At 42.8% G+C, this 24,889-nt stretch overlaps 1 protein-coding gene across 2 annotated transcripts in view; it reads left to right on the top strand.

Moving 5' to 3' along the window:
- The first annotated feature begins 13,478 nt into the window (after positions 1–13,478).
- The window catches only part of CDH2 (cadherin 2), a 117,816-nt gene continuing 106,405 nt past the window's right edge, over positions 13,479–24,889 (top strand). Inside the window, exons 1-2 of one of the 2 annotated variants that reach the window (XM_061448603.1) lie at positions 15,008–15,409; positions 20,216–20,219. In XM_061448603.1, the coding sequence (XP_061304587.1) occupies positions 15,156–15,409; positions 20,216–20,219 (258 nt within the window). In that variant the 5' untranslated portion in view covers positions 15,008–15,155. Of the gene's footprint in view, positions 14,220–15,007; positions 15,410–20,215; positions 20,220–24,889 lie in introns of those variants that run through there. The other variant, XM_061448602.1, reaches the window with a different exon arrangement.

Below are 24,889 nucleotides of genomic sequence, written 5' to 3' on the forward strand. Positions count from 1 at the left end.
TATCCCAGGCACTTGGTGCCCCCTCTTCATAATAACAATGTCAACAACACAAAATAATCTTTTTCCCCTATCTCACCTCCTCCACAGTTTTTGGGGAGCCATTTCCAGCTGCTATTTTGCCTTGTGATTTCTTTTGGCTTCTCTTTACAGGCTGAGACAGATTTGAAATTCTCTTCTCCTACTTAAAGCTTCTGTGACAGTAGCTGGATGCTTGACCAGCAATGTTAAACTTTGGTAGATAAGTAGGAAAAAGAAAACCAATTAGATGGGTGCTAATAGCATTCTGCATTTATCAAACCTATTCTTTTGTGGATGCTACCCAGAGGCAAGACTTTCCTGAGTTATAGAAGGATCTTACTCAAAACAGCCAATAGGCAAACTGAAAAGATGCACAAGGGTGCTATCTATTTATCATGGTCTTTTCATGGTAGAGGGAAATACGAGTTAACTGAGCAGGCATAAGAGAGTTTCTTGCTTGAAGTCTGTGCACCTTAGCTTTCAGGTTTTTATTACACCTACAAATATTTATAAAATACACTAAAAAATTAATAGCATTCTGCAGTAACTGTTTAAGGGCAAGCAGTTTGGAATGCCTTAAAAATCTCTACTGATGTTTGAATTGTCTCTGTAATGTGATTTTGGCCATTTATGTTATAAAATCTCAGTAGCAGGGAAAAAAAAAGAATGCACTAGTGAAACCGTGAGCCAACATTCTTTCACTATTTTTCGTGTTGGAGCTGCCACTTACAGTAAGCATCCTTCCTTTGCAAAACATCATGTTTGGCTGGTTTTATTTTTTCCTCTAAAGTTCTGGTTTGTCAGCTTTTTAGACGAAAAGTGGAGAACTCACACTTTAAATTCCCCAAGACTGAGTGTGAGCTGTAGCCATATCCCATCTTCATACTGAAGTGACACGTGAGCACATATAAATCCCATTTGCTTGTTGTCCTCAGGAAAAATGATGACCAGGAGAGTGGATCTTAGAAGCATGCAACTTTTAAAAGGTTCTCACAGGAATTAACTGAAGGAAACAGCTATTCAATAATAAGCCTCTTTTAAGGAATACTTACCAGTTAGGAAGGAGACATGTTCAAATTAGCTTAATCAGGATTCTTTGGCTTTATTGGACATATGATTCCAGGAAGAAAACAAATTTAGATACTATTTTTAGATGAGCACCTCCTAAATTATATGCCACTTGCAGGAATGTGAAGACATTTTGGGGGAGATACTGTGAACGGATATTATGCTTTTTGCAGTCTTGTATTCATTCATACAAGATGGAGAGGCAGTGGGGTAGTCCTGCATGTTAGGGAGTGTTTTGGTTGTCTAGACCTTAATGATGGTGAATAAAGGGTTGAGTCCTTATGGGTAAGAATCAGGTGGAAAGCTGACAAGGCAGATATCATAGTGGGAGTCTGCTACAGATCACTCAACAAGCATGAAGAGGCAGATGAAATATTCTATAAACAATGGGAGAAGTCTCACAATTGTTAGACATTTTTGTCATGTGATACCTCAACTTACCAGACGTCTGCTGGAAATAAAATACAGCAGAGAAGAAAAAGTCTGGGAGGTTCTTGAAGTGTGTGGAAAATAACTTCCTGACACAGCTGGTGAGGGAGCCAACTGTGGAAAGCACCCTGATGGACCTGTTGTTTGTGAACAGAGAAGGACTTGTGGGTGATGTGATGGTTGGAGGACATCTTGAGCATAGCAACCATGAAATGATGGAGTTTTCAATTTTTGGACACGTGAGGAGGGGGGTCAGAACTGCTACCTTGGACTTCCAGAGAGCAGACATGGGCCTATTTAGTGGCCTGTTTAGCAGCCTGGTTGGCAGAGCTCCCTGGGACGCAGTCCCGAATGGCAAAGTAGTCCAGGAAGGCTGGGCATTCTTCAATAAGGAAATCTTAAATGTGCAGGAGTGGGTCGTCCCCATGTGCTGAAAGACGAGCTGAAGACCAGCCTGGCTGAATAGAGAACTTTGGCTGGAATTCAGGGAAAAAAAGGTGATCTTATGACCTTTGGAAAAAGGGGCAGACAACTCAGAAAAGACTACAAGGATGTTGTGAGTTTATGCAGGGAGGAAATTAGAAGGGCCAAAGCCCAACTAGAATTTAATCTAGCTACCACTTTAAAAGACAATAAAAAATGTTTCTATAAATACATTAGCAGCAAAAGAAGGACTAAGGATAATCTCCATTCCTTATTGGACACAGGGGAAACATAGTGACAAAGAAAAGGATGAGGTACTTAATGCCTCCCTTGCCTCAGTGTTTCATGGTAAGATCAGTTCCACTCCAGGTACTCAGCCCCCTGAGCTGGAAGACATGGATGGGGATCAGAATGAAGCCTCCATAAACCACAGGAAAATGGTCAGTGATCTGCTAGACCACTTGGATACACAGTTCTATGGGACTGTGATTCATTCAAAGGTACTGAGCCTGAAGTGCTCACTGAACGACTTTCCATTATTTATCAGCAGTCCTGGCTAAACAGGGAGGTCCCAAATGACTAAAGGTTAGCAAATGTGACACCCACCTACAAGAAGGGCAGGAAGGAGGATCCAGGGATCTACAGGCCTGTCAGTCTGACCTCAGTACCAGGAAAGGGTATGGAGAAGATCATTTTGAGTGCCATCACCGGGCACATACAGGACAACCAGGTGATCAGACCTAGTCAGCTTTTATGAAAAGCAGATCCTGCTTGACTAACCTGATCTCCTTCTATTACACAGTGAACCACTTAGTGGATGAGGGAAAGGCTGTGGATACTGTCTGCCTAGACCTTTGTAAAGCCTTTGACACCATTTCCCACAGCATTCTCCTGGAGGAACTGGCTGCTCATGGCTTGGACAGGCATACTCTTCACTTGGTAAAAAACTGGCTAGATGGCCAGGAACAAAGAATGATGGTGCATGGAGTTCAACCCAGATGGCAACTAGCCACAAGTAGTGCTGCCCAGGGGTCAGGATTGGGGCCAGTTCTATTTAGTATCTTTACCAATGATCTGGATGAGGGGATCAAGTACACCCTCAGGAAGTTTGCAGAAAAAAACACACTGGGCAGAAGTGTTGATCTGCTTGAGGGTAGGAAGGGTCTACAGAAGGATCTGGACAGGGTGGATAGATGGGCTGAAGCCAACTGTATGAGGTTCCACAAGGCTCAGTGCTGGGTCCCGCACTGGGGTCACAGCAACCCCATGAAACACTACAGGCTTGGGGAAGAGTAGCTGGAAAGATGACTGGCAAAGAAGAACCTGGGGTGTTGATCAATAACCAGCTGAATAAGAACCAGCAGTGTGCCCAACTGTGGGCACCAGCAGCGTGGCCAAGAAGGCCAACAGCATCCTGGCCTATATAATAACTAGTATGGCCAGCAGGACCAGGGAAGTGATTGTCTCTCTGAACTTGGCACTGCTGAGGCTGCACATGCAACATTATGTTCAGCTTTGGGCCCTTTACTACAAGTAAGACATTGAGGTGCTGGAGCGGGTCCAGAGAAGGGCAACAAAACTGGTGAATGGTCTAGAGCACAAGTGTGATGAGGCTTGACTGAGGAAACTGGGGTTGTTTAGCCTGGAGAAAAGGAGGCTCAGGGGAGACCTTATCACTCTCTGCAACTACCTGAAAGGAGATTGTAGAGAGGTGGGCATTGGTCTCTTCTGCCAGGGAAAAAGGAACAGGACAAGAGGAAATGGTCTCCTGTATTGCCAAGGGAAGTTTAGACTGGATATTAGAAAAAAGTTCTTCACTGAGAAGGTTGTCAAGCATTGCAACAGGCTGCAGAGGAAGTGGTTGAGTCACTACCCCTGGAGGTATTTAATAAGCACTTAGGGACATGGTTTAGTGGTAGACTTGGCAGTGTCAGGTTTACAGTTGGACTCATTGATCTTTAAGTCCTTTTTGCAACCTAAATGATTCTATAATTCTATGAAAATACTGTCTTCAGCAGCAATAAGTGCCAGATTTTCATTTCACTCCACTCCTCAAAAAGAGCCATACTGTGATTTGAGGGGGCTTAGTCATGATATGTATGTGTATGCAAAATGTGCAGAAGACACTGAAAAAAATGAACCCTTTCCAAAACTTAAATGTTGCTCACCAGAGTCATCCGGTTCAGGCTGAAGTTAATGGAGTTTATATAGCACCCTGACTCCAGGGAGGTAACAGCACCAGGAAGGAAGAGTAAGGCAGAGTAGTATGTATGGACAAAACTCCAAGACAACCCAAGGCCTGGCATTTAGTGCAGACAATGTTAAATTACAGCTATTGATCATATAATTTGTGTTTTTTATGGACAACTAAACACTACATAATTCTTTGGCTTGATGCAACCACGATCCAGCTCTTCACAACTGTGGCATGTCCAATACCATCAGTCCTCTTTTGGTCCTCAGGTACTCCTTCAGGTACTCTGTTGCCACTTACTAGCCATTGACATGAGACCCAGATTAGAAAGGAATTCTTCATTAGTTCTGAGAAGCTCATATGTGTTTACAACTTACTGACTCATCTCCAGGTGGGATTACACATGCTTCTCTTCAGAAGCTTGGGACACGTTCAGGCAGAATCAAAGGGGACATGGCTGCTTTAATGGATACAGAAACTTGCTATTACTTAGCAGTGAGTGGGGCACTCCTGGCTTCCCAAGGGCATTTATTTGTAGAAGCAATCTGGTCATGATGACTCCAAATCTGTGTGAGGAGAGAATACAGAGAGATGTAAAGTGATGAGCGTGGGATGGAAGTGGAAGACTGCCAGAAGTGGAGCTGCAAAGAATGTATTTACAAAAGATTCAGCACAAAGGAAAATGAGGGTTCTTCCTGGAAAAGCCAGATGCCTGGGAACAAATACTGATGGGTGTGTTTCAGAGTGAGGAATACTATTTTGGGAAACCATGGTTCTGACTGGGGAGTTGTCTGATAACCAAAGCAATAGCGTGAGGAAAGGGTTTATGTGATCACCAGAACATTGAGTAGGAAGCTGGTACATGTATTCTGTTTTTCAAATGACTACAGCTGCTGGTGAAATACAGTGTGTGGTTCTAATACCAATATTTCAAGCAGCATGTTAAAAATTAGGGGGTCAGTGAAGAATTGGAACATTTATTAAATGATTGGGAACTATGTGTTTTAATGAAATACTCAAGGACTTTGATTTAGTTAGCTTAATGAGGAAAAGCTTTGATTTATCAAAGGTAACTGGTCTGTAGTTCCAATACAGGGAACAGACATATGAAAAAGCAACTGTTCAGCTTATTGCTGAAAGAAGTAACAAGAGTGAATGCTTGGAAATTAGACAAGTTAGATAAATGCCTACTTATAACACAGACATTTTTAAGAAGGGTAACTGTCCACTGGAACAACTTAGTTCAGGCGACATTACACTCTCCATCACCAGTCATTTTTAAATAAAAATTGGATTATTTAGAAAAAGAGAAACAAATCTAGTTCAAGCAGCAACTACTTCAGCAGTGTTTTATAAGCAACAGTACATCAAAGGTCATCCTACATACTTTTGTTCATTTAATCTAGGCTATTTAACATTTCCAATCTAACAACTTTAAGGTAAATCACAAGCACGCACAAAGAAAGCCTGACTGCAAATCCTGTAGCATTTTCAGTATTTGTTTTTCTCCAAAACCTATTCCTGCTGTGCAATAACTGTGGTGCAATGTAGATACCGCAGCACCATCAGACCAAAAGGTACCAACAGCACAAAGCTCAGAGCTGGATGCAAAATCCTTCTGCAAATCAAAGTGAGTACTTGGGTGTTTAGCCCATGCTGTGCTCCCTGCTGCTGCCTGTGGCTCGGAACTGTAAACAGATGAGGTTATAGGAGCAGCTGATATTGCATCCTTTCCAAAGTGGTTCAGAGAAAGGCCTAGGTGAAAAAAGTGCCTGTCCCTGACTTGTGAAGTAAGACTTTCCATGGAAGAACCTTATTCATTGGGAAAATGTGGCTGCAACAAGACTGTCACTCTAAGTCAATCTTCCATGCCTGCCTCAAAAACATCCCCTTGCTCCAGACAAGTTCTTGGCCTTGTTAGGAAAATTACTAGGTAATATTCTTAAGCCTGTGTTTTGATGAGGTCAAAATAAATGATTAAAATGGTCCCTTCTGACTTTGAAAAATATAAAAACCAGTGGATGTGATCCATTCGCAGCGGAGAAAAAGCGAGAGATTTTATTTTAAAGCCAAAGACCTGAAGTCCTAGATTTTTTCAGTTAGTTATTTTCAGAATCTGCACATGTACTGAATTGTGCTCTTTAACACAGAAACAAATCTGGGTCTGTGATTTCAGGAAAAAAAAAAAAATCCTTAATTTCAACTCCAGAATATTTCTGTTAAGATTCTGGGGGGAGGGGGCTGGGGGAGGAGGGGAATGGACAAACTTTCAAATGTGACAAGCACTCAGCAACTCACATAGACCCTAAGGTCAAAAATAGCAGAGTGGGGTTTATAAGGAGGAATGACGTAGATTTAGGGCTTTGACAAAGGAGCTCTTGCTCATTTTGCCATGACGGTTGTTAACACCTTAATCCAAAGAACTGTCCTGCTCCTTGGCCTCAGTTACCATGATTTTTTAATCCACAGCCTGGTAGCTACCTGGGGGCACTGCTCAGCTGTTTAGCTCACACTGGTGATGAGCTTGAATTAACACCGTGGACTGCAAACTGGTGAAGGGGGATACAACTATGTGCTCCCCTCAGCTCTGGGGATGGAGACCTCTTCGGAAGACACAAGGTGGGCAGTTCTTAACAGTAGCAGACCACAGGGCCACAGGAAAAAAAAGCGATTTTGTTTGTTTATCTGAAGACCTTAGGTTTGAACACAGACCTGCTCAGAGACAAAACTTTCTGCAGGATGTACCTAAGCACTACAAGGATAAAACCCCAAGTCTCCAGGCTGCCAGGGCCTTACATAACCAATATTGTTCCTTTATGAATAAATGTTTAGATTCCTAAAGTTCAGGTTAATGATCCAGTTGTGCAAATTCAGATAGCATTCAGAGAGATATTTTGGGCTTGCATTACTGCAAAAAAGACCTCCAAAATGTCACTTCGGAGAAGAATGCCATTTTGAAGTCTTACTAACGTAAAAATGAATCAAAAACAGGGAAGAGGTTTTTTAATTATAAGATTTTTCTGAAAGTACGTAAAATATTTCTGCATGGCTACACTCTGTGTCAAATTTTCACGTGGACTGACTTTCTGCAGACATATTGTAAATGCTTTTAATAAGAACACTGCTTTTATTAATCTGTCAATAAAAACAATTTTTCAGATGTTTGAATACAATTTCCTAACTTTTTAAAAGCTCTAAACTTCTTGAATCCCTGGAAACAACCATGTAATATGTTTATTTTAATCTGCAATTTTGGGGATTGAGTTTTCTCTCCTTGAAGCAGAAAAGGGTATAAACAGCATACCAATTATTTGTCATACTGGGCCATATTACATTCTACCTTCATGTTTCCTATACAAAACATAATCATCAGTATTATAATCCATAACAAAGGAGGGTATCTCTGAAGTATAACTACATTTTATATTGACAACAGTTTCTTCATTGGAGGAAGCTGTATATTTCTGTTGTTTTGTGAGGAAATCTTATAGCACTACTATTTTTTTCCCCCAGTATTGCACCCAAGAGAGGCAGCTATTGCCTCAACCATTTCCTTCAGCTTACCCTTTGATACATCGGTCAGACTCAGCTCCTCCTCCATGCTGTTGGGGCCTTTTGAGGGGAGCAATGAACTCATGAAAACAGTCTCTACCACCTCTCTGGTGCTTAATGCAACAGAAAGTATTGGTAACTCCAGGGCAGCTCCTCCAGTCTCCAAATAGGGGACATGGGCTTGTTCTGCAAAGATGGCTTGTTTGTAGAATTGTTGCAACACAGCAGTTGTTGGGGGAATAAGAGGTATATTAGATGTAGACAGATCTGTCAGGGGATATAGCTGTGAAACTCTTCTGAACTATAACATCATAATTTTCAGATTTGTAACAATGCCAGGTTTTGGGCAACTTTAACAGCTCTTGGAAAAGGCAAAACCTCAACATAAGAATCATGCCCCTCCCATAGTTAAAAGTCTGTGCTCGAGAGCCTGGAGTAAAATCCCTCAGTGAGATGGCGGTAAGAATTTGGTAACAAAAATAAAATGACGTATTTTCCTTGATCTCCTTCTTCAAAAAGGACAAAGGATTTTTCTCAAGTTTTCAAAAAGCGCTTGGCTTGAAACAGCCAACCAGACCAGAGAATTCAATCTTGCTCACTAAAAAAAAAAAGAAAATATTACACTAAATGAAAACAAGACTTGGAGATAGAAAATATTAGGCAAATCTAACTATAGGTGTTAAAAATTGTTTAATAATGAAAGTGGCAATCCACCTGACAGCTCTATGCTGGTTTACTATTTATATTTATTATTTTGTTTATGTATAGTTATTTTACTTTTTTTATTTTTTTATAAAAAATTAGAGTTGGGGCTTCTGAATTTTTTGCTACCTAGACGTCAGGAGTAGTAAGGCAGATCTTCTGAAATTTACAGTGTTTCTTTATTGGTATTACATACATATATTTTCATAGAAGCCAAAAGGTTGACTCCTGCCAGTGAATTCTGGCTATGGATAAAGAGGGAGTAGGGCACTCTGCTGACTGCAGGAGTCAGAAAAAAGTGAGACTTTGATCCCAAAACAATAAAATGATTACTTGGTTTCGCTGGAAAGCCAGTCAAATAAAATTACTCTTTATAATATAAATATATAAAAATACTATAAAAATATCTCTTCAAATAAGAGAATTATCAGCAAATTTAAAATAATAGTTAAAATTTAATGAAGCTAGATTTTTTAAGAGGCAAGTCTATCTCTTGCTAATGGCCTATTCCATAGGAAGCAGTTCTATGAAACTGTAAAACTTTCTTCTGTGGTGATTAGAAATCAACATAGGCCCTTGTTACAAGTTGTCATGCTTTCAACCCTTTATCACATCATATGATTAAGGCCTTGTTTTTTTTTATTTGTTGTTTGAAGATATCTGGCTGAATAGAGATGCTAAGCTGATCAGAAGGTCATCTTCTCTATCTTGATATTCAATAGGAACTCTGCAGGCCAAACAGCTTGCTGGCACTGGGCAATGATGCTGAATGAGATCCCTGGGAGAATGAATTACAAGCACTAAGCTTGCTTATGTTGACACCCAAATCATCACACCAAGGGTATAGACGTAAAGCAAATTATACAATATACAAATATATTGTATCACATCTGGATTACATATGCTCAGCTTCATCTCCATAGAGAAATCCTTCGCAAAAGTTGCTAGCAATTAACAGAAATATAACTGTGGTGACAGATAGGATTTAGCTCTCAGGAAAAGGAAAAAACCCTTTTCCAACAAATCATATATATGTATACATACACACATAGCAATAGAGAAAGACTGATGTTGCAGAGGGACTGTTAAAACAAAACCAGAACTGCTCTGTACAACATTCTTCCATCGCAACCCATCTGATTTTCAAAGTTGAGCAGAACAGCCCACTAACTGCTGCAGCTGTAGTTACCTTTCCATGCCTTGCATTTTTTTGATGTGAAAAACAGGATGAATAAATATGCAGAGCTATGCACATTAGGTAACAATAGTGCCAGAAAAGCCCATGAGGATAACTTGGTTAAGTTCTCTAACAAATTACAAGATATAGTCAAGTAAATATTACTTACTGCTAAGACTACCCTCCCCCCCCCCCCCCCCCCGGTAATTTCCCCAAATAAAAGGACAATTAGAACTTACAGGGTTTTTAGTTCACTTAGGTGACCAATATGAAAAACTATTTTAGAAAAAATGCTCAGACCAGATGATTCAAAGGGTTACACTCATTTTACTGAATTAGACAGCAGCACTAATAAAGTTTTAATTATCTCAATTCTTAAAGTATTTAAGCTGGTTTGGTACCTGTTCCACTCAGTTTTTCTTTCCCAGCTACATAAAACTGCATTCTTCCTGGCCATCGTGAGTATCTGTTTCCTAAAACAATCATTTTCATGTGTTGGCAGTGACTAAAAAACTTACAATTCAGAGAAATTTCCCTTACCCCAGGAATTCTACATATGTGAAATTGCTATATAGAATATACATATTTGTTTTTTCCCTATTGCCTGTCACAAACTACACAAAGTAAGTCTGGGGTCTCAGTGGGTCCTCAGAGACCAAGTTAAAACTCACTGTGTTAAAAAGTTGGATTTTTATTTTTTTTAGTGGTAATTCCTCTTCTATATGTTAAAGGAATATCCCAAGGAATCTGGGTTAGCAGACAGGGTGTGCAGCCTTCATGGCATAGTAAGAAACAACCACTGCTTTTTCCGCTATTGTGATAAAACTCAATAATAAGTATTGAATGCCCTCAGACCCTTTAATTAGGTGTTTCTTGGTTGGTTTTGTTTTGTTGTGTTAGCAGATATGTTTCTTCATATGTAATAAAGAATACAAGGAAACAGGGTAAACTAGTATGCCTTTAGTACTATTGCTTGGTACATGTCTCCTTCTATATTGTAAATACATAGACATACCAACAATGGTATGCCTTGTGCAGTGTGACTCCATTTGCCGAGATCATGTGTATAAATGTTTGTCAGATCAAGGTCTAAACTGTCAGTAAGGTGCTTAATTTGCATAATTTGAATTGAGGAGAGTAGTCATAGCAGTACCAGGCAAATTAAATATAAGGATAGACCCACAAGGGAAAAGGTGGTGTTTTGTTTTTTGTTTTTTGTTTTTTTTTCTCCAAAATATTTGAAGCCATGAGCAATCTAGCATGTTCCAAATTGAAAACATTCATTTTTTACAGAATTTTCATGAACCCGAGAAATGAAAATTAATTTGAACAAGTTGAAAGAGAGGTTCAACTCCATGACTAACATGGGAATTACCCTAATCCTCTCCTCAACTTAATCATGGAATTTTAACAAGGTTTTTCCTGGAAGCCTTTGAGATCTCCTAGGTTGAACAAGAACTGTGTTCATTATTTTTATACTACTTAAAACACACTCATAAATGCAATCTGTAGCCGAGTTATGAGATAAATCCTTTGAGTTCTAAATCACTTGTTCAAATCTTGGCCAGGAATTGACACTGTTTGCTGTCTTTTGCATGATACACATGAAAAGGGTTGGCAATCTCAATCTAGTAGCAGTTCTACCACTGAATCTCCACCTATGCCTACTTAATGATAGAATATTTCGGGGGGGGAATAAAAGAAAAAAAATAAAAAATGCATGCTGTTTTCTTGGGCTTAAGCTACAGATGAATAGCATAAGCCCTGAGGAATCATCCATGTCTGGAAGCAATGTACAAGTTTCTCCTCTGCTCTCCCACATGTACGCCTCTCACCCACAACAAGATACAGTGCAAATTATATCTCAAAAGGTATAACCCACCCCTGCTCTCTTAGCTCCTCTTCATCACAGTACCTAGAACTAGGAAACTCTGTAAGCTGGAGGAAACTTTTAGTTACAACCATGTAAACAAGGGAAGCCAACTGCTTGACAGAACCTTGTTCAAAGCTAAAAGACTCAGTAAAATCATGTTGGCAAGAGCAATTTTTCTGCCAGTGTTACTATTTCTGCTAAGTAAATTTAAAGGCAGCAGCAGAACTGTAAGAAGCATCAGCCAGAGCTCAGATCTGGTAACCTTCCAGATATGCTGCAGAGCTTTTTATTTTTTTTCAGGCCTTTAGGGATGGATGAGTTGAGGGATATGAGGAGCCAGGCCCATTTAGATGATAGGTAATTACTCTCATTGGACAGTTGGCTTCTGGAGTTGTTTATATTGTGTGCTTCGCATTTTGCAGAACACTTGTAAGAGTGAATAAATGCTGCAGTATAATCGTAAGTAAATTTTAATATTATGTCTGCCTACCTGAAAATGCAAACAGGAATCTTTTACTCAGGAAAAGTCACCATTTCATAAGCAAATCCACGCAACGGCATTAGAATTGCTAAAGAGACTGAACACATGCTCTGTCAGGTGCAAACTCTTCCTTGTAACAGGATATAAACATCAGCTGTGCCCTTACTTACTTTCCCTCAGTCTATTTTTTTTTCCTCCTAGGCTAAATTTTAATCCAGAAACTCATTAGCACACCTTGTTTCCCTCATTTATTGTTCTTCACAACTGGCTTCAGTACAGTTTCATAGGCTTCAGCTTTAAAGCGGGTGTGGGAAGGAGTGGGGGGGATGCGTGGGGGGCTGCTTTTCTAGCTGGAGCTGCCTGTCCTCGGCTGGGTCTCATCTGGCTTTTAAGGCTTGCAGGAGGCGCCCACCCTGCTCGCAGCCTGTTCTGTTCTGTCCTGCCCTGTCCTGCTCCACGGAGGCGGTGGGATGCGCGATCCTGGTCCTAGTGGTCGCGCATCTCCGCCGCCGCTATTTGCTCTCCCCCGACTTGAACAAACAGCTGCATCGCAGCTCTCAAGCGACCAGTATTTTCAATTTCGAAGCTAATGAAATCAGCATCGTGCGAACATGTACTTACCCCGCCTTTCCCCGATAAAATATAAAAGCAAATCCGCTGTTTCCTTTCAAAACACGAGCATGGCGTTTTGCATTATTTTCTTAAGCAGGAAAAAAAAAAAAAGGTATTTTTCTTGCACTTTCAAATGTAAGATGCTTTAAAATAATAACGCACCGTTTTGAATCAACATTTCATGAGATTGTCTAGGGGCCAATGCCTACAAATTTTTGCTTTACTATGTCCCAGGATGGGAGCTTTGAGGTGTGGACACAAAAACAACTTCACCGAATGACTTGTGGGCGAGAGGAAATATTTGCCAGCTCTGCAAATGACCCAGCACTGATAGTTGCTTCTGTAACTGTTCTGCTCAGCAACACTCCCCAGTTCCGTTAGGCGCGCTGAGATTTTTTTGGACCCACGGACCGCAGCCCCAGCCAAACTGCTGAAAACATTTGCGGATAAAATTCAGCAGGTAGCTTGGAAAAAAAAAGGAGGGGGGAATAAAAACTGAAGGGCTGTGGGAGTTAACCCGCTAAGCAGTAACAGCTGAGAGAAACTTTGCCGAGCCGCCAGCACCGGGGTGCCGTGCAGGGGCACCCCGCAGCCCCCGGTATGGGCACCGCTGCCCCCACCCTCCGCAGCTTCTCGTTGCACCGGCCGGCCCCTACCGAGCGCGGTGGGGAAGGGGCAATCCCTCTGTCCTTCATTCCTTCCATCCCCAGCAAGTTCTCTCCTTGCCCCCCAAACAATTGCTTCACACCAAGTTGGTGGGTTGGAATTTGGAATTTATCCCCCAGAGCCGGCTCGCAGGGAAGCCAGCAGGGACACTACTGTTCGCGGGCAGCGCCGATCCCCAGCACTCGCCCTGCCGTTCCCTTCCCATTGGCCGTGCGGCCGGCAGGGAGCGACGGGAGGCGGAGGGGGAGCTGCCAGCAGCGGGCAGGCACCGTGCGAGCGCGTACACTAGGCGCACGGCAGGCAGAGGCTGCTGGGGTATTGTTATCATTGTGCTTCAGCGGAGGGTTTTGCCTGCAGGGGGAGGGGTGGAGGGAGGAGAAGAAAGAGGGAGAGAGAAAGTGCGGGGCGAGCATGCAGCAGGGCTGGGGCCGGCGCAGCGGCGGTGCTGGCGTGCCCGGGCTGAGGCGCTGAGAGGAGCCGCCTGCCCGAGCTCGCTGGGGGGCACCGGCGGGAGGAGCGAGGCGGGCACTGATTCACGCGTGGGGAAGGCAGACAGCTGAGGGGAGCCGCTGCACCGGCCTCGCAGCAGAAGCAGCGACTACTTCTTTCTTATCTCCCAGCCTTTTGTTCACCCATCCTCATCTTACTCCTCCCTGCCCACTCTCTGCATCGCGGAGAGGGCTTGGCAGAGAGAAAAGCAGCCTGACCCAGGGCCGACTTTCACCCATCCTCCTTCCCTCGCTCTCTCCGTCTCTGTCTTCCCCCGCTGCATCGCTGCCCATGAGCTAGAGCGGCAGCCGGCTCCGGCAGGCGGGGCACACGCCGTCCGCAGCTCCCGGCAGCTACCGCTGCCCGACCCTCCCCGCTGCTCCCCTCGCCCCGCTCCGCAGGCTCTAGCCGCGCTCCGGAACTGCTGGGGGCCGCCCTGCCGCCGCCCCTCCTCGTCTCCATGTGCCGAGTAGCGGGAACGCCGCCGCGGATCCTGCCGCCGCTGGCGCTGATGCTGCTGGCGGCCCTACAGCAGGTAAGCACCGCCGGCGGGGAGCGGGGCCGGGCTGCGTCTCTTTGTTCCCTTGCGGGCACCGATGCCCGGGGAAGGCGGGAGAGCCGGGGGAAGAGAGGAGTGTAAAAGGGGGCTCCCGCCGCTGAGGTGGGGATCTCGGGGAGGGAGTCCGGGAAGGCGGCAGCCTTCCCGACCCCTGCAGCCGGGGTGGCTTGTGACCGATCGCTCGGAGCCACCTGCTCGGGGTCAGCCCCGGCGCGGAAGCTGAGCTCACGGCCGGATGAAGGAGATAGGGGGTCCCCGGGGCGGGAGGGGTGGCGGCGGCGTCGCCGCTGCTGAGGAAACACGGGTTTCCCTAAAGCTCCTGGGAGGGCAGGTGCCGGAGGACGAGAGGAGATGGGGAGGCTGTCCGGTATCCACTCGGCCGGCAGGAGGATGGGATCTCGGCCCCGCAGTGAGTGCGGGGAACAAAGTAACGGAGTAGGGGGAACGGGGTGGACATCCATCCTCCCGGCGTACAGAGGGGTCCCACAGCTGCCGGGCAGGAGCAGCAGCCGCCGCGCCCCTCCTGAGGCGGCTGGGGCCCAGCGTACCGCGCCGCGCCTGCTCCCGTGCCCGCTAATCCTTTCTCAGAAAGAATTTAGTCAGCCTCCGCCTGGGCGCCGGGCTTCCCCCCCCCCCCCCCGCCTCGTTAACGGGAATTTCCACTGGGACGGGCTCGGGCTCCGAAGTGTGTAATTTATTATTATTGAAGTCCTGCTGCTGCCTCCCCCCGGCGGGCTCTCCGCTTGCTCCGAGCGTACGGGGTCCCGGGGGCGCAGTCTCGGGACGCGGGGCACCACTGGGCACCGGCTTCCGAGGCGCCCTGGTCTGGCGGTGAAAAACGGGGTTGTCTCTTTCCGTGCAGAAAGTAGGGGTCTGCCGGCCAGCGCCGCTGCGAGGGGCCGCTGGGGAGAGATGGGACGGACGGGACCCTGCGGGGGGAGGACGGGAAGACGACAAAATGGATCCCGGTTGGGGCAGCGAGGGCAGTGCCTGCCGGGCAGTGGTTGGGCTGGGCTCCTCTCGAGCGGCGTGGGGTGTCCGGAGCGAGCTCGGAGCCGAGGGAACCCCCAGCGGAGGCCGGGGGTAGGTGGGCAAGGTGGCTGTAGGTTCCCCTCCCGCTTTGTGCTCGCTGAGCTCGTATCCAGCCCGGCGCCGGGGGTGGAAAGGCGGCAAGGCTGAGAGACAGATGGCGCAGATCATCGCCTCTTAATGGTATTTACGGTTGGGGCATTTCTGGCGGGCCGGGGGAGCAGGTTGAGGCGAGGCCGGCGGCGGGGACGGGGCGCTAGAGGGGCCCCGGCGTCCTCCCGCAGGAGCTGCTGGCGCAGGGCAGAGGGAAGTGGCGGGCGGCAGCCACTGTCCATGGTGCAGCCACCCGCTCCGCCGCGGCTTGGTCAGAAGGAGTCCTTTCGTCCTCCCGTCGCCTTTTCCGCCTCTTCTGTCACCCCCCCGTCCGCTCACGGGCTCCCCGGTCGATCGGGCCCTCCTTCGCCGCAGTGTCTGAGCCACTCTCAGGGCATGAGGACTTGCTGAAGCGAGCGAGGTGCTGAAGCGCTGCTCCACGGCAGCCACGGATTTTTCCTTGAGTCTTAGGAGGACACGGGGCTGGCTGGCGTGACACGGAGTGTCCGGTTGGGCATGAGCGAATTCATGTGAAAGCGGCTACCCTCCTTCTCAGAAACTTGCGGTGTGCCACTTACAGGCTGCTGTTGTCTTGGGGATGCATTTGGGGTGGGTTTGTTTTTTTTGTTCTTTTTTTTTTTTTCCTTGTTTACTGGTTAATTTTCACTTGGGTTTATTACCCACCCCAACCCCCCCTGCCCCCTCTTTTCTAAATGCTAGTGTATTAGCAGATCTATACGTGAAGCTTTTCTTTCTCTCCCCCCTACCCCCCCCCCCCAAGTCCTTATGTTGTTTATTGTACATTCTTCCAGTTCTGTTTAGTCTTCTGATCTCAATAAATCTTTAAAGCACAAATTCTTCAGTAAGCTTTTTTTTCCATCCCCCCCCCCCCCCCCCCTTCCCTACCCAGGGCAGGTTTAAAATTGAAGTACAAGCTATGAATTAAGGACAGGAACTAGCCATATTGGTTTTATGTATCACTCTGTGTCACTAGCACGTTACGGTTGGGGAATCCAATTTCCCCCTTGTTTGGGTATCCATTAAATCAGGTTAGGGTTGATTTTTAATAGTGTGTAACAAAATTGGAACTTGGGTATGAAATCAGATTTATGGACCTGCATCTGAACAACACTTTAATTTTAAAAGCCCCCCCCCCCCTTGTTCTTTCATGTGTACTGTGAAGAACCTTAACAAGCTTGGTGCAGTGCTAACTTTTCTTCTTGTCCGTCATCATACCTACTTCTTTTGGTTTGTAGGTTTTCTGTATTGGGTTCTTTTGAAATGTTGAACCTTTCTACTTAGTTTTCCTTCTCTGCAACATCATAAAGGAGCTATCTACCTTTATTTTCTGGAGTTGCTGATCACTTTGTTATTCACCAGTGATGTAGGAAAACTGTCATGGAATTATTTGGATGATCGTAACTGGAAGCAGGTTTTAAGGCACATCTGTAGGAGCTGTTTAGGTACAGGAAATAGGGCTTTAGATTTTTGCCAATATGTTAACCTGCATGAGACATAAGCAAATGAAAACTGCACTTTATTTTGCTGGTTAAGAAATCGGTGTGAGTCTAGAAGTATGTGAAAAAACCTGACAGAAGAGAGGATGAAAGGAGCCAGGATTGCTTCTCTGGCCAAAACAACAGTTGCAGTTTTTGGAACTGGGATGACAACAGGGTTAAAGAAGCCTGTGACAAAGCTACAGGAATGAAACTGCTGTTAGTTAGAAACGAACTGAAAAGAGGAATAGAAATGAAGTGCTCAAAAAGGGAGTAAATCTATTTCTTTTTTTTTTAATGTGTAAGTGATGGGGACACTGTCGATGTTGTCCATTTTTAAATCAGAAACAAGTAAACAGTAAAGCAGTTTTGGAGCCTTTTGTGCCTAGGTGACTGGTTTGAATTTGAATTATGATGACAGAGGATGTAAGTTATTACCCTCTGCAGGCAGTTTTGGTCTTATTCCAGGTCTTAGCGAATCTATCCAGGTGATAAAGCTACTACCCTAAATGACACTCCTGTTAAGCTGCCTCTGCTCAGAATCCAGCAGTGACATTTCCTGCCAGCTGCCCCCTCTAGTAATCACCCTCAGAGGCAGTCGCTGGCAGAATTGGGGTGAAGCATATAAACGTGGTTTTGTGCAGAAGTGGCAGCGAGATCTCCTGTTGTGAGTGCAACTTCTCTCTCATACACCTGTGTCTTAGACTATTACTAAAAAAAAAAAACAACTCTCTTTTAAGTTATACAGTAAATACGTGATTGTGTAAGCACAAAAAATGAGATTCAGAGTGTCTCTTTTTTAACAAATTGGACTCCAACATCAACTCCTTTCAGTGAATTTAATGCATTTTATAACACATTGTATAAACCCCAGAACAGGACAGTTACATGAGTGCCTCAGTCTTCTTCGATGTAGATCTTTATATCCTAGTTTTGCTTTATCTTCAAGGAATATATCTGAAAAGTTAAATGTGGTGGGATATTGCAGCAGAGATCTCTCTAATCCTTGTCTGGCTGGTCTAAGTGATACTGATACCACTGATGCATCCTCAAGATTCAGATAATTGCAGAACTAAAGAAAAAATACTAGAAGTATCTCTTTAGTTATTAAAGTGGGTATTTTATTTAAATACCTGTTATGAAAATATTCTTTAACTGCTTTTTACACCTATTTTAGGACAGATAAGGTCAAAAATGAATTTTTAAAAATTAAGTCATTGGTTGACAAAACAGGAGATAATTTTGTGTATTAAACAAGTTCTGATTATGTGAGCAGATACTGTAACAAGCCCAGAAATGTATATACTGCTTATATAATGAGGTATATGTTCTCATGTGTTGCCAATTTACATATTTTTAATAAACACTGTGTTTTCTAGAAAGCCTTCTGCTGTGCTCTCTCTTTGTGCATAGTACTGCTTCCTAGGTATGCAGCGTAATGTTCTAGAAAGATTAATGTATAGTTTTTATGATACCAGTTTTTAAAATATTGCCCCACATGATCGTATTTTTTAACTATATCTAGTCAAGAGTGTATAATTCAAAAACCTCCCATCTATTAGTTTTCTTTTTGCTCCCAAAAATTGGAGGAGCTCCCAGAAACATCACTGTCCTGTCATGTTCCGTCTCAATTTAGTTTCAGTGACACTTGTATGTCAATTTTTATTTATTAGTTTTTTTTTAAATAACTGAACATTGTAATGCATAAGATAATATAACTGTGATGGAAGTGCGTATATATATTTAAAAATAGCTTGAGGAAGCTGTGAGTAAAGTTGTTTTTACTCAACACAGGCAGTCTTGTGTAAGGGACTTTTTGTCATGTGGGTAGGAACAGGAATTGTTGAATAGCTTTTCTTGCCTGAGTAAGAGGATCATTTACCAGTTAAACTCTCTGCCTGTCTCTCGCTGTTTTTGAAAATGCTTTTTTGGTTAACCAAAAAAGAAAAAAAAAGTTTAGAAAACTTGCAGTAGTTTCAGTAGTTCACCAGCGCTCCCATTAGGGTGAGAATTTAATTTATTTCAAACAATGTACACGTACAAAACATGAGTCTGTTCCCCAAAGGCTACGCAACCTGTAATGTTTCGTGGCATTTTTAGTTTAAATTGCTTTTTGTTACAACGCACAGCAGGAGCCTGTAGTGTCCTTACTGAATAGCTTGTGTGCTTCCACTAACCCAGTGGCACTACTTGTGCATAAGTGAGACATACCAGGAGTGGAGAGTAATGAAAGCAGAAGGAATATGTAACGTCTTTTGCAGTAGCAGTAGTAATTAGAACAGCACTTCTCCTCATCTGTCATAAAACTGAAACTTACTGGTTGGCCAAGCATATGTAGGCGTGAGCCTTGATAGGAGAAAAAATGTTCTGTTTTACTGCAGGATGAGTTTAGGGAAGATTTGTGTTTTGCCAAAGCGTGATCGTTGTTTGTAAGTGATCTGAGGTGGACCTTTTTCACCTGGGTGTTGGACTTTGCTGCCGTTCACCTTGAGAGGTATATCTCTCTCTGATTCATCATTTGATTTGATGCTGGAGTTCTTACTGAAAGACCATGGGAGCGCTGTCTGAATAAAGAGGGAAAAATAGGATATCTATTTTTAAATGGCTTATGAAGACAGATGTGGGATCAGCAGCTTCCAAGATGGAAGGTATATCACTGCTGAATCTTTTCAACATGTCACTTAAACTATTTGGCTTTAGTCAGTATTTGTGTATTTAATTAAATACAGTGTTTCCAAAAGGCGCATTTATCCTCTAGGCGCTCCTTGACATATTTAAAATATATATTTTTTACCAACAGAGTCCTCTAGGGACTCCTCCATTCCTTATAATTAGCATATAATTATCACCCAGCAGCTGAAGACATAGTTAAAATTTTGTGATCCCCCAAGAGTTCTTCCAGATAGGCCTTGCAAGGCTTTGGAAAATGCAGCATCCTCCTGTACACAGCAGTTTTCCTGGGCAGAGATGTTCAATGTGTGGGTGAAGTTGAAGGCTGTAGGTGTGGGTGCCCCATCCCTGGAAATGTGCAAGGCCAGGTTGGATGGGGCTTGAAGCAACCAGGTCTAGTGGAAGGTGTCCCTGCCAATGGCACAGGGGTTCAAAGTGGAAGTGGATGATCTTCAAGGTCCTTTCCAACCTAAACCACTCTATATGATTCTGTTATCAAATCAGAGATTTTATTTCCTCTCTTAAAGAAATGAGAATGTATCATCAAACATAAGGATGATTTTATTTTTTTTGTTCGTTTGGTTTTGTTTTTTTTTTTTTTTAATATTAAAAAGTGTGACTTGCAGAAATTCCCTTTGGTTTTGTTACTGCAGTTGAAATCTTAAGATGTCCTTCTCTGATGAGAGCTGTGGCTTGTCTGGAGAACCGTGTATCTTGGGAGATGCAGCAAACCCTGTTCCTCTGATTGGGGGAAGAGAGTAGTCCAGCCTGGGCCTTGGCTTTATGCTACATGGAGTATGCCAAATAAGTGTCAACGTGTCTAATAAGGCAAATGAATATTGTCTCTCGGGGTTAAGAGAAAAGGGTACGAATATGATTTGTGAAACTTTCATCTAAAAAGCTTTGGTGATGAACCAGTAGTGGTCCAAGGCAACTCAATTTTAAACTGGGTGGTACCATGAAAATTGCAGATCCTATTATTTGGGGAGAGTGAGCGCTTTAAGTGTTGGCTTAAGAAACTGGATTTTCTGATCTAAAATTATCCTGGTTCATGAAGCAGAGCACTAATTAGAAGTGAAGATGGCACAGTGAAAGCCCTTTCTAGTGTAACTGAATGACCTCTGGGAGGATATATAGCCTGGTACCCAGTTTGGAAGCTTTCGGCTTCCAGAATTGTTTGAATGAAAGGCATTTTTCTTTTTCTCCAGTTGCAACCTATGGTTGAAAACAAATTGTACTTGACTGCATTTGCTGCAGTACTGAGTACCATGAGAGTATAAACTGTTGCAGCTCTTTGCAGCAAGTCAGATTAAGAAAGAATTGCTGAATGTTTTCAAGTTTAGCAGCTAAAGCATTTTGGAGATGTCTGTTATCCTGCAGAGTATTTTTTTTTTGTAAGCCTTATGGCAGTAAGTAGATACCCATGATAAAAGAAGACCCACCTTATACAGCATATCCCACTATGTTGGATGATGTATGTGTACAAAACTAAAAGTAGATAGAATGTTCCCTTGGATACCCAAGTTGTAGATGAGCATTGGGTAACATCTTGGCCTTTAAATTAATGAAGAAACACCCAGTCTTTAAACACAGTCATTAATGTTTCTATGATCTGTTCTTAAGTTGAATATTACTGTCGTAGTTGCAAATTAGTGTTGGTTATTAAGGAGGGAGATCTCAAATACCCTGTCCTGCTCTGTCATACATATAATTATGTCAGATGTTGTTTTGAGCTTCGCACAATAATGCCCTGTGAGTTGGTTGGACTTGGCAACCAGCAGCTGTACTATGTCCAATTATAACTGTATAGTACGACATTTTCTCTCATGCATGCCCCTCTATTTCTCATTTTACTACCTAGGTTTATTCTCCTATAGGAATAAGCTACAATGAGTGTAAAAGGAAGCAGTCTTTCAGAAGCAACTTTCTGTGCATTTTATACAATCAGTGTTAACAAATCTAATGTTGAAGTACCTGCAGATACAGACAGTGGAAGAGCAGAGACTTTGATATTTCAGATTAATAGCTGCTAGTAAACTCCAGTGGTGTACAGTATATGCAGAGAGAAAAAGATCAGCCCTATTTGAAAGCTGTCTTAAGGAGCCCAATTCTGCAACTTTAGAATACATTTTGTGATAAAAAATTGCTTCTACAGTTGTGTGGTGAGCTTGCATTTTTAAACAGATGTTTCTTTACAGAACCGCATTCTAAATATGGCTACTTTTTAGAGAGTATGGGAATTGGGAAGAGGTATTAGTCTAGAACTGTCAACACTAGTGAAGCAATCCTGTCTGGTTTTATTCTTGTTTTAATTTATGATCTTTTCACGTGTGTGAGGCCCATGTTGTTGGAAGATATTACTAGTGGTGTTTAGAAAAAGACGTAACCATGAATCCTTTAGAATTGTGGAGTTGAGATTTTTCAACAGGTCATTGGTTGTTTTTTCGAATTAAGCTGGAATACAGCCTTGAAATTAAACCACAGGTTTCTAGATAGATATCTAGAAAGTAACTGAGGAGCAGGCTGTGAAAACTGCAGGCTTAACTGTCATAAGTGTATAAAAATGGCCAATTCTTCTAACTGATTGAATAATAACTTTGACAGAGGACCTGTAATTTACATTGTGTTGCTTCATAATTGCAGTTTGCCTATTGCATTTAAGCTGAGATCTACAGTACTGAGTTTATATGCATGGTCTGACACCACATTTGACTTGGTGTTAGCTCTTTAGCTCTGGAGATAGTAATTCTGATAACTCATTTTGCAGTTAAAAATGACTGAATAAGCCATAAAGGATGAGGAAAGCAGAACAGTTTTTTGGTATTAACCCTATTTTGCTTTAGCAAAGTCAGTTAGTACTTGAGAGGAGAATGTTCCAAGTGCTGAGCTTGTTCAACACTTTGCAACTCCATTAAGTATGTTTTATATGTGTATAAGATGAAGTAATTGCTTTTCACCTTAAAAGATAAGGTATTTTTAAGTAGTGGCCTTGTGTAGATGAATGTACGACTAATATTGTCTTAGGTTTGAAATAGTCTTGTACCAATCACACAAAATCCTGTAAATTACAGTAATGTTCCCCATAATCTTCTCTTGCTTTCCTAGTTTTCCCCAGATAAGGGGAAAAAAATGTTTCAGTATCCTCTTCTGCTTTTAGTTGTAATGGTTTAAGTCTTGTGGTACTCGTAGGCTGAACTTCATATGACCCAGTGTGTCTGAAGCTACAGCTTCTACTTAATTCAAAATGCTTAACATAGGGCGATTAAGAATTGCTGAAAATTTGAATTCTTCTTTTCCTTGTGTTTTTATTCTCAAACAATCTTTACAAAGGGCTGTTTTTGGAGAGCAGAGTACAGTCTTTTGTTTCCGGATAAAATTGATGGATGCAAGTGAAAGAATAAAGAAGGCTCTCTATTCATGTCTCCCAGCCTTTGTTTCAGTGAGCATTGTTTCAGTTTATAAGAGCTGTTTAGTACATATAGATTGCTAGAAAGGCTGAAAGATTCCCAGGCATATCAGTACAGACTTGTTAAAAATCCAGCTATCTGCTCAGCTGCCCACCCAGGACCTTTTTGTTTCAAGGATACCATGAAAAGCTTTCTTTTTTTTTTTTTTTTTTTTTTCTTTTTTTCTCCATCACGTTTGTGTTGAGGTCACCTTTTGTACAGTAATTTAAATGAGTCTTACTGTTTTTCTTTCTAATTACGGAAACCTTACCAAACCTGTGATTTGAGTTCTAAAGCTGAGGAAACTGGCAGTTGGAATCGTAATTATTTTTGATTTGCCATCTTTTTATCTTAAAAACTCAACAGGTGGACTGTTGGGGCCTAGCTATGGATCCAAGTTCCAAGTAACATAGTCCCATGGTAGCTTAAACTGTTACTTTATGTTTGCTTTCTCTTTAGGATCCCCATATAAATATTTTAAAGTACATAAGTAATAGCACAAAAGTGAGATGCTGGTGTAGTATTTAAGTCACAGTGAAATCCATACCACAGTTTAAGTTCACCTAACATTTGATAGTTCTCTTGCCTGCTGCTTACCTGAATAGTGAATTAACTTGAGAGTTAGGTAGTAAATATTGTTTTTTTTGGTAGTGTCCATGTTGAGCTGCTTAGTTAGGACCATGTTGGTTCAATACAGTGTGCTATAAATGCCTCCTTGTATTAGTGATAAAGTTATTCTAATAGGGGTTGGCATGCTGAGCTTGGCCATGTGTGTCAGTGAAGAGATTACTCTTCTGCTGCCTGATCCCTTTTCCCTGCGGGAGCCCTTCTGCTTTGACATGCTTCTGTCCCACCTCTGTTCTAATGCTCTCTTTCCCTGAGGTTACTATGGTAAACGTGCACCATCATCTCCTCTTTCTCCATCCCTTTTTTGTTTTTCTTTTCCCGGTAGTGTTTCTTTGGCAAGTGTACGCAGACGTGCTTACATGGCCTTGAGTGGGTCTACTTGATGGAAGCCCATCTGGGAAAGTAAAAAGGAAAATCTAATTTAAGTCTTGATCAGATTTAGGTATGACATAGCAGCATAGTTGCTCATGCTGTCAAAGACCATATACTACATCTGGGTATGCGCATGGATAGGCCTTTACTTGTCATGTAGGCGTGTTTGAGATGCTGTGAGGGCTCTCACAATTTCTCAGAAGTATCTCAGCCCAGGATGGCATGGGAGCTGGCCTCTCCGCCTTGTACAGCATGAAAGGGATTTTGCCGTGTATGGTCAGTTAGCCACATGTAAGGTGGGCTGTTGTCTTGTGTGGCGCTAAAATGAGACAAAAGCAACTCCCTGCAAAGAAATCTTGGTCCTTTGCCACAGAAAATTGGGTGATTTTTTTAATTTTTTTTTTTTCCAACTAGGTGATAAACTGTCCTGGAAAAGAGCTCTATCAGAATTATCTTCTGAACATGGAACATTACAGAACAAACAAGTTTCCAAATGCTGTATTGTATTTCTCAATAGAAAGGCATTTATGAAACTCTTTGAAAAAGTGATTTGAGGGGAAACTTTCTTAACAAGTGAGAGAACAAAGTTTCAGTGGCCCTGTTCTTCCCTTGTGCAAATTTAATAATGAGCTGGTCTCCTTTTAACTTAATGTCCCTTTGAAGTAGAAGGAGGTTGCATTGGAAACATTTGGCTTTATATGGTATCTGTTTGAATGCTAGTGCAAATACAAGTTCTGTTAAGTTACTTCAAGTGTAGCATTTTATCTTAGTTTACTTGTGCTGGTGCAGCCTCACATAGAAAAACTCTAAAGTGTTTTAAATCAGTGGTTGAAGTTGTTCCTCTCAAATAATCTGATCATGAAAAAGTTGGTGGTGGGATTTTGTGCAAAATTTATTTCCAGAGAAAAGAATG

The sequence above is a fragment of the Pezoporus flaviventris genome, unplaced genomic scaffold, assembly GCF_033815535.1.
Source record: "Pezoporus flaviventris isolate CSIRO_AGI_PZ_B2104156 unplaced genomic scaffold, CSIRO_AGI_Pfla_v1 ptg000007l, whole genome shotgun sequence".
Classification (NCBI taxonomy): domain Eukaryota; kingdom Metazoa; phylum Chordata; class Aves; order Psittaciformes; family Psittacidae; genus Pezoporus; species Pezoporus flaviventris.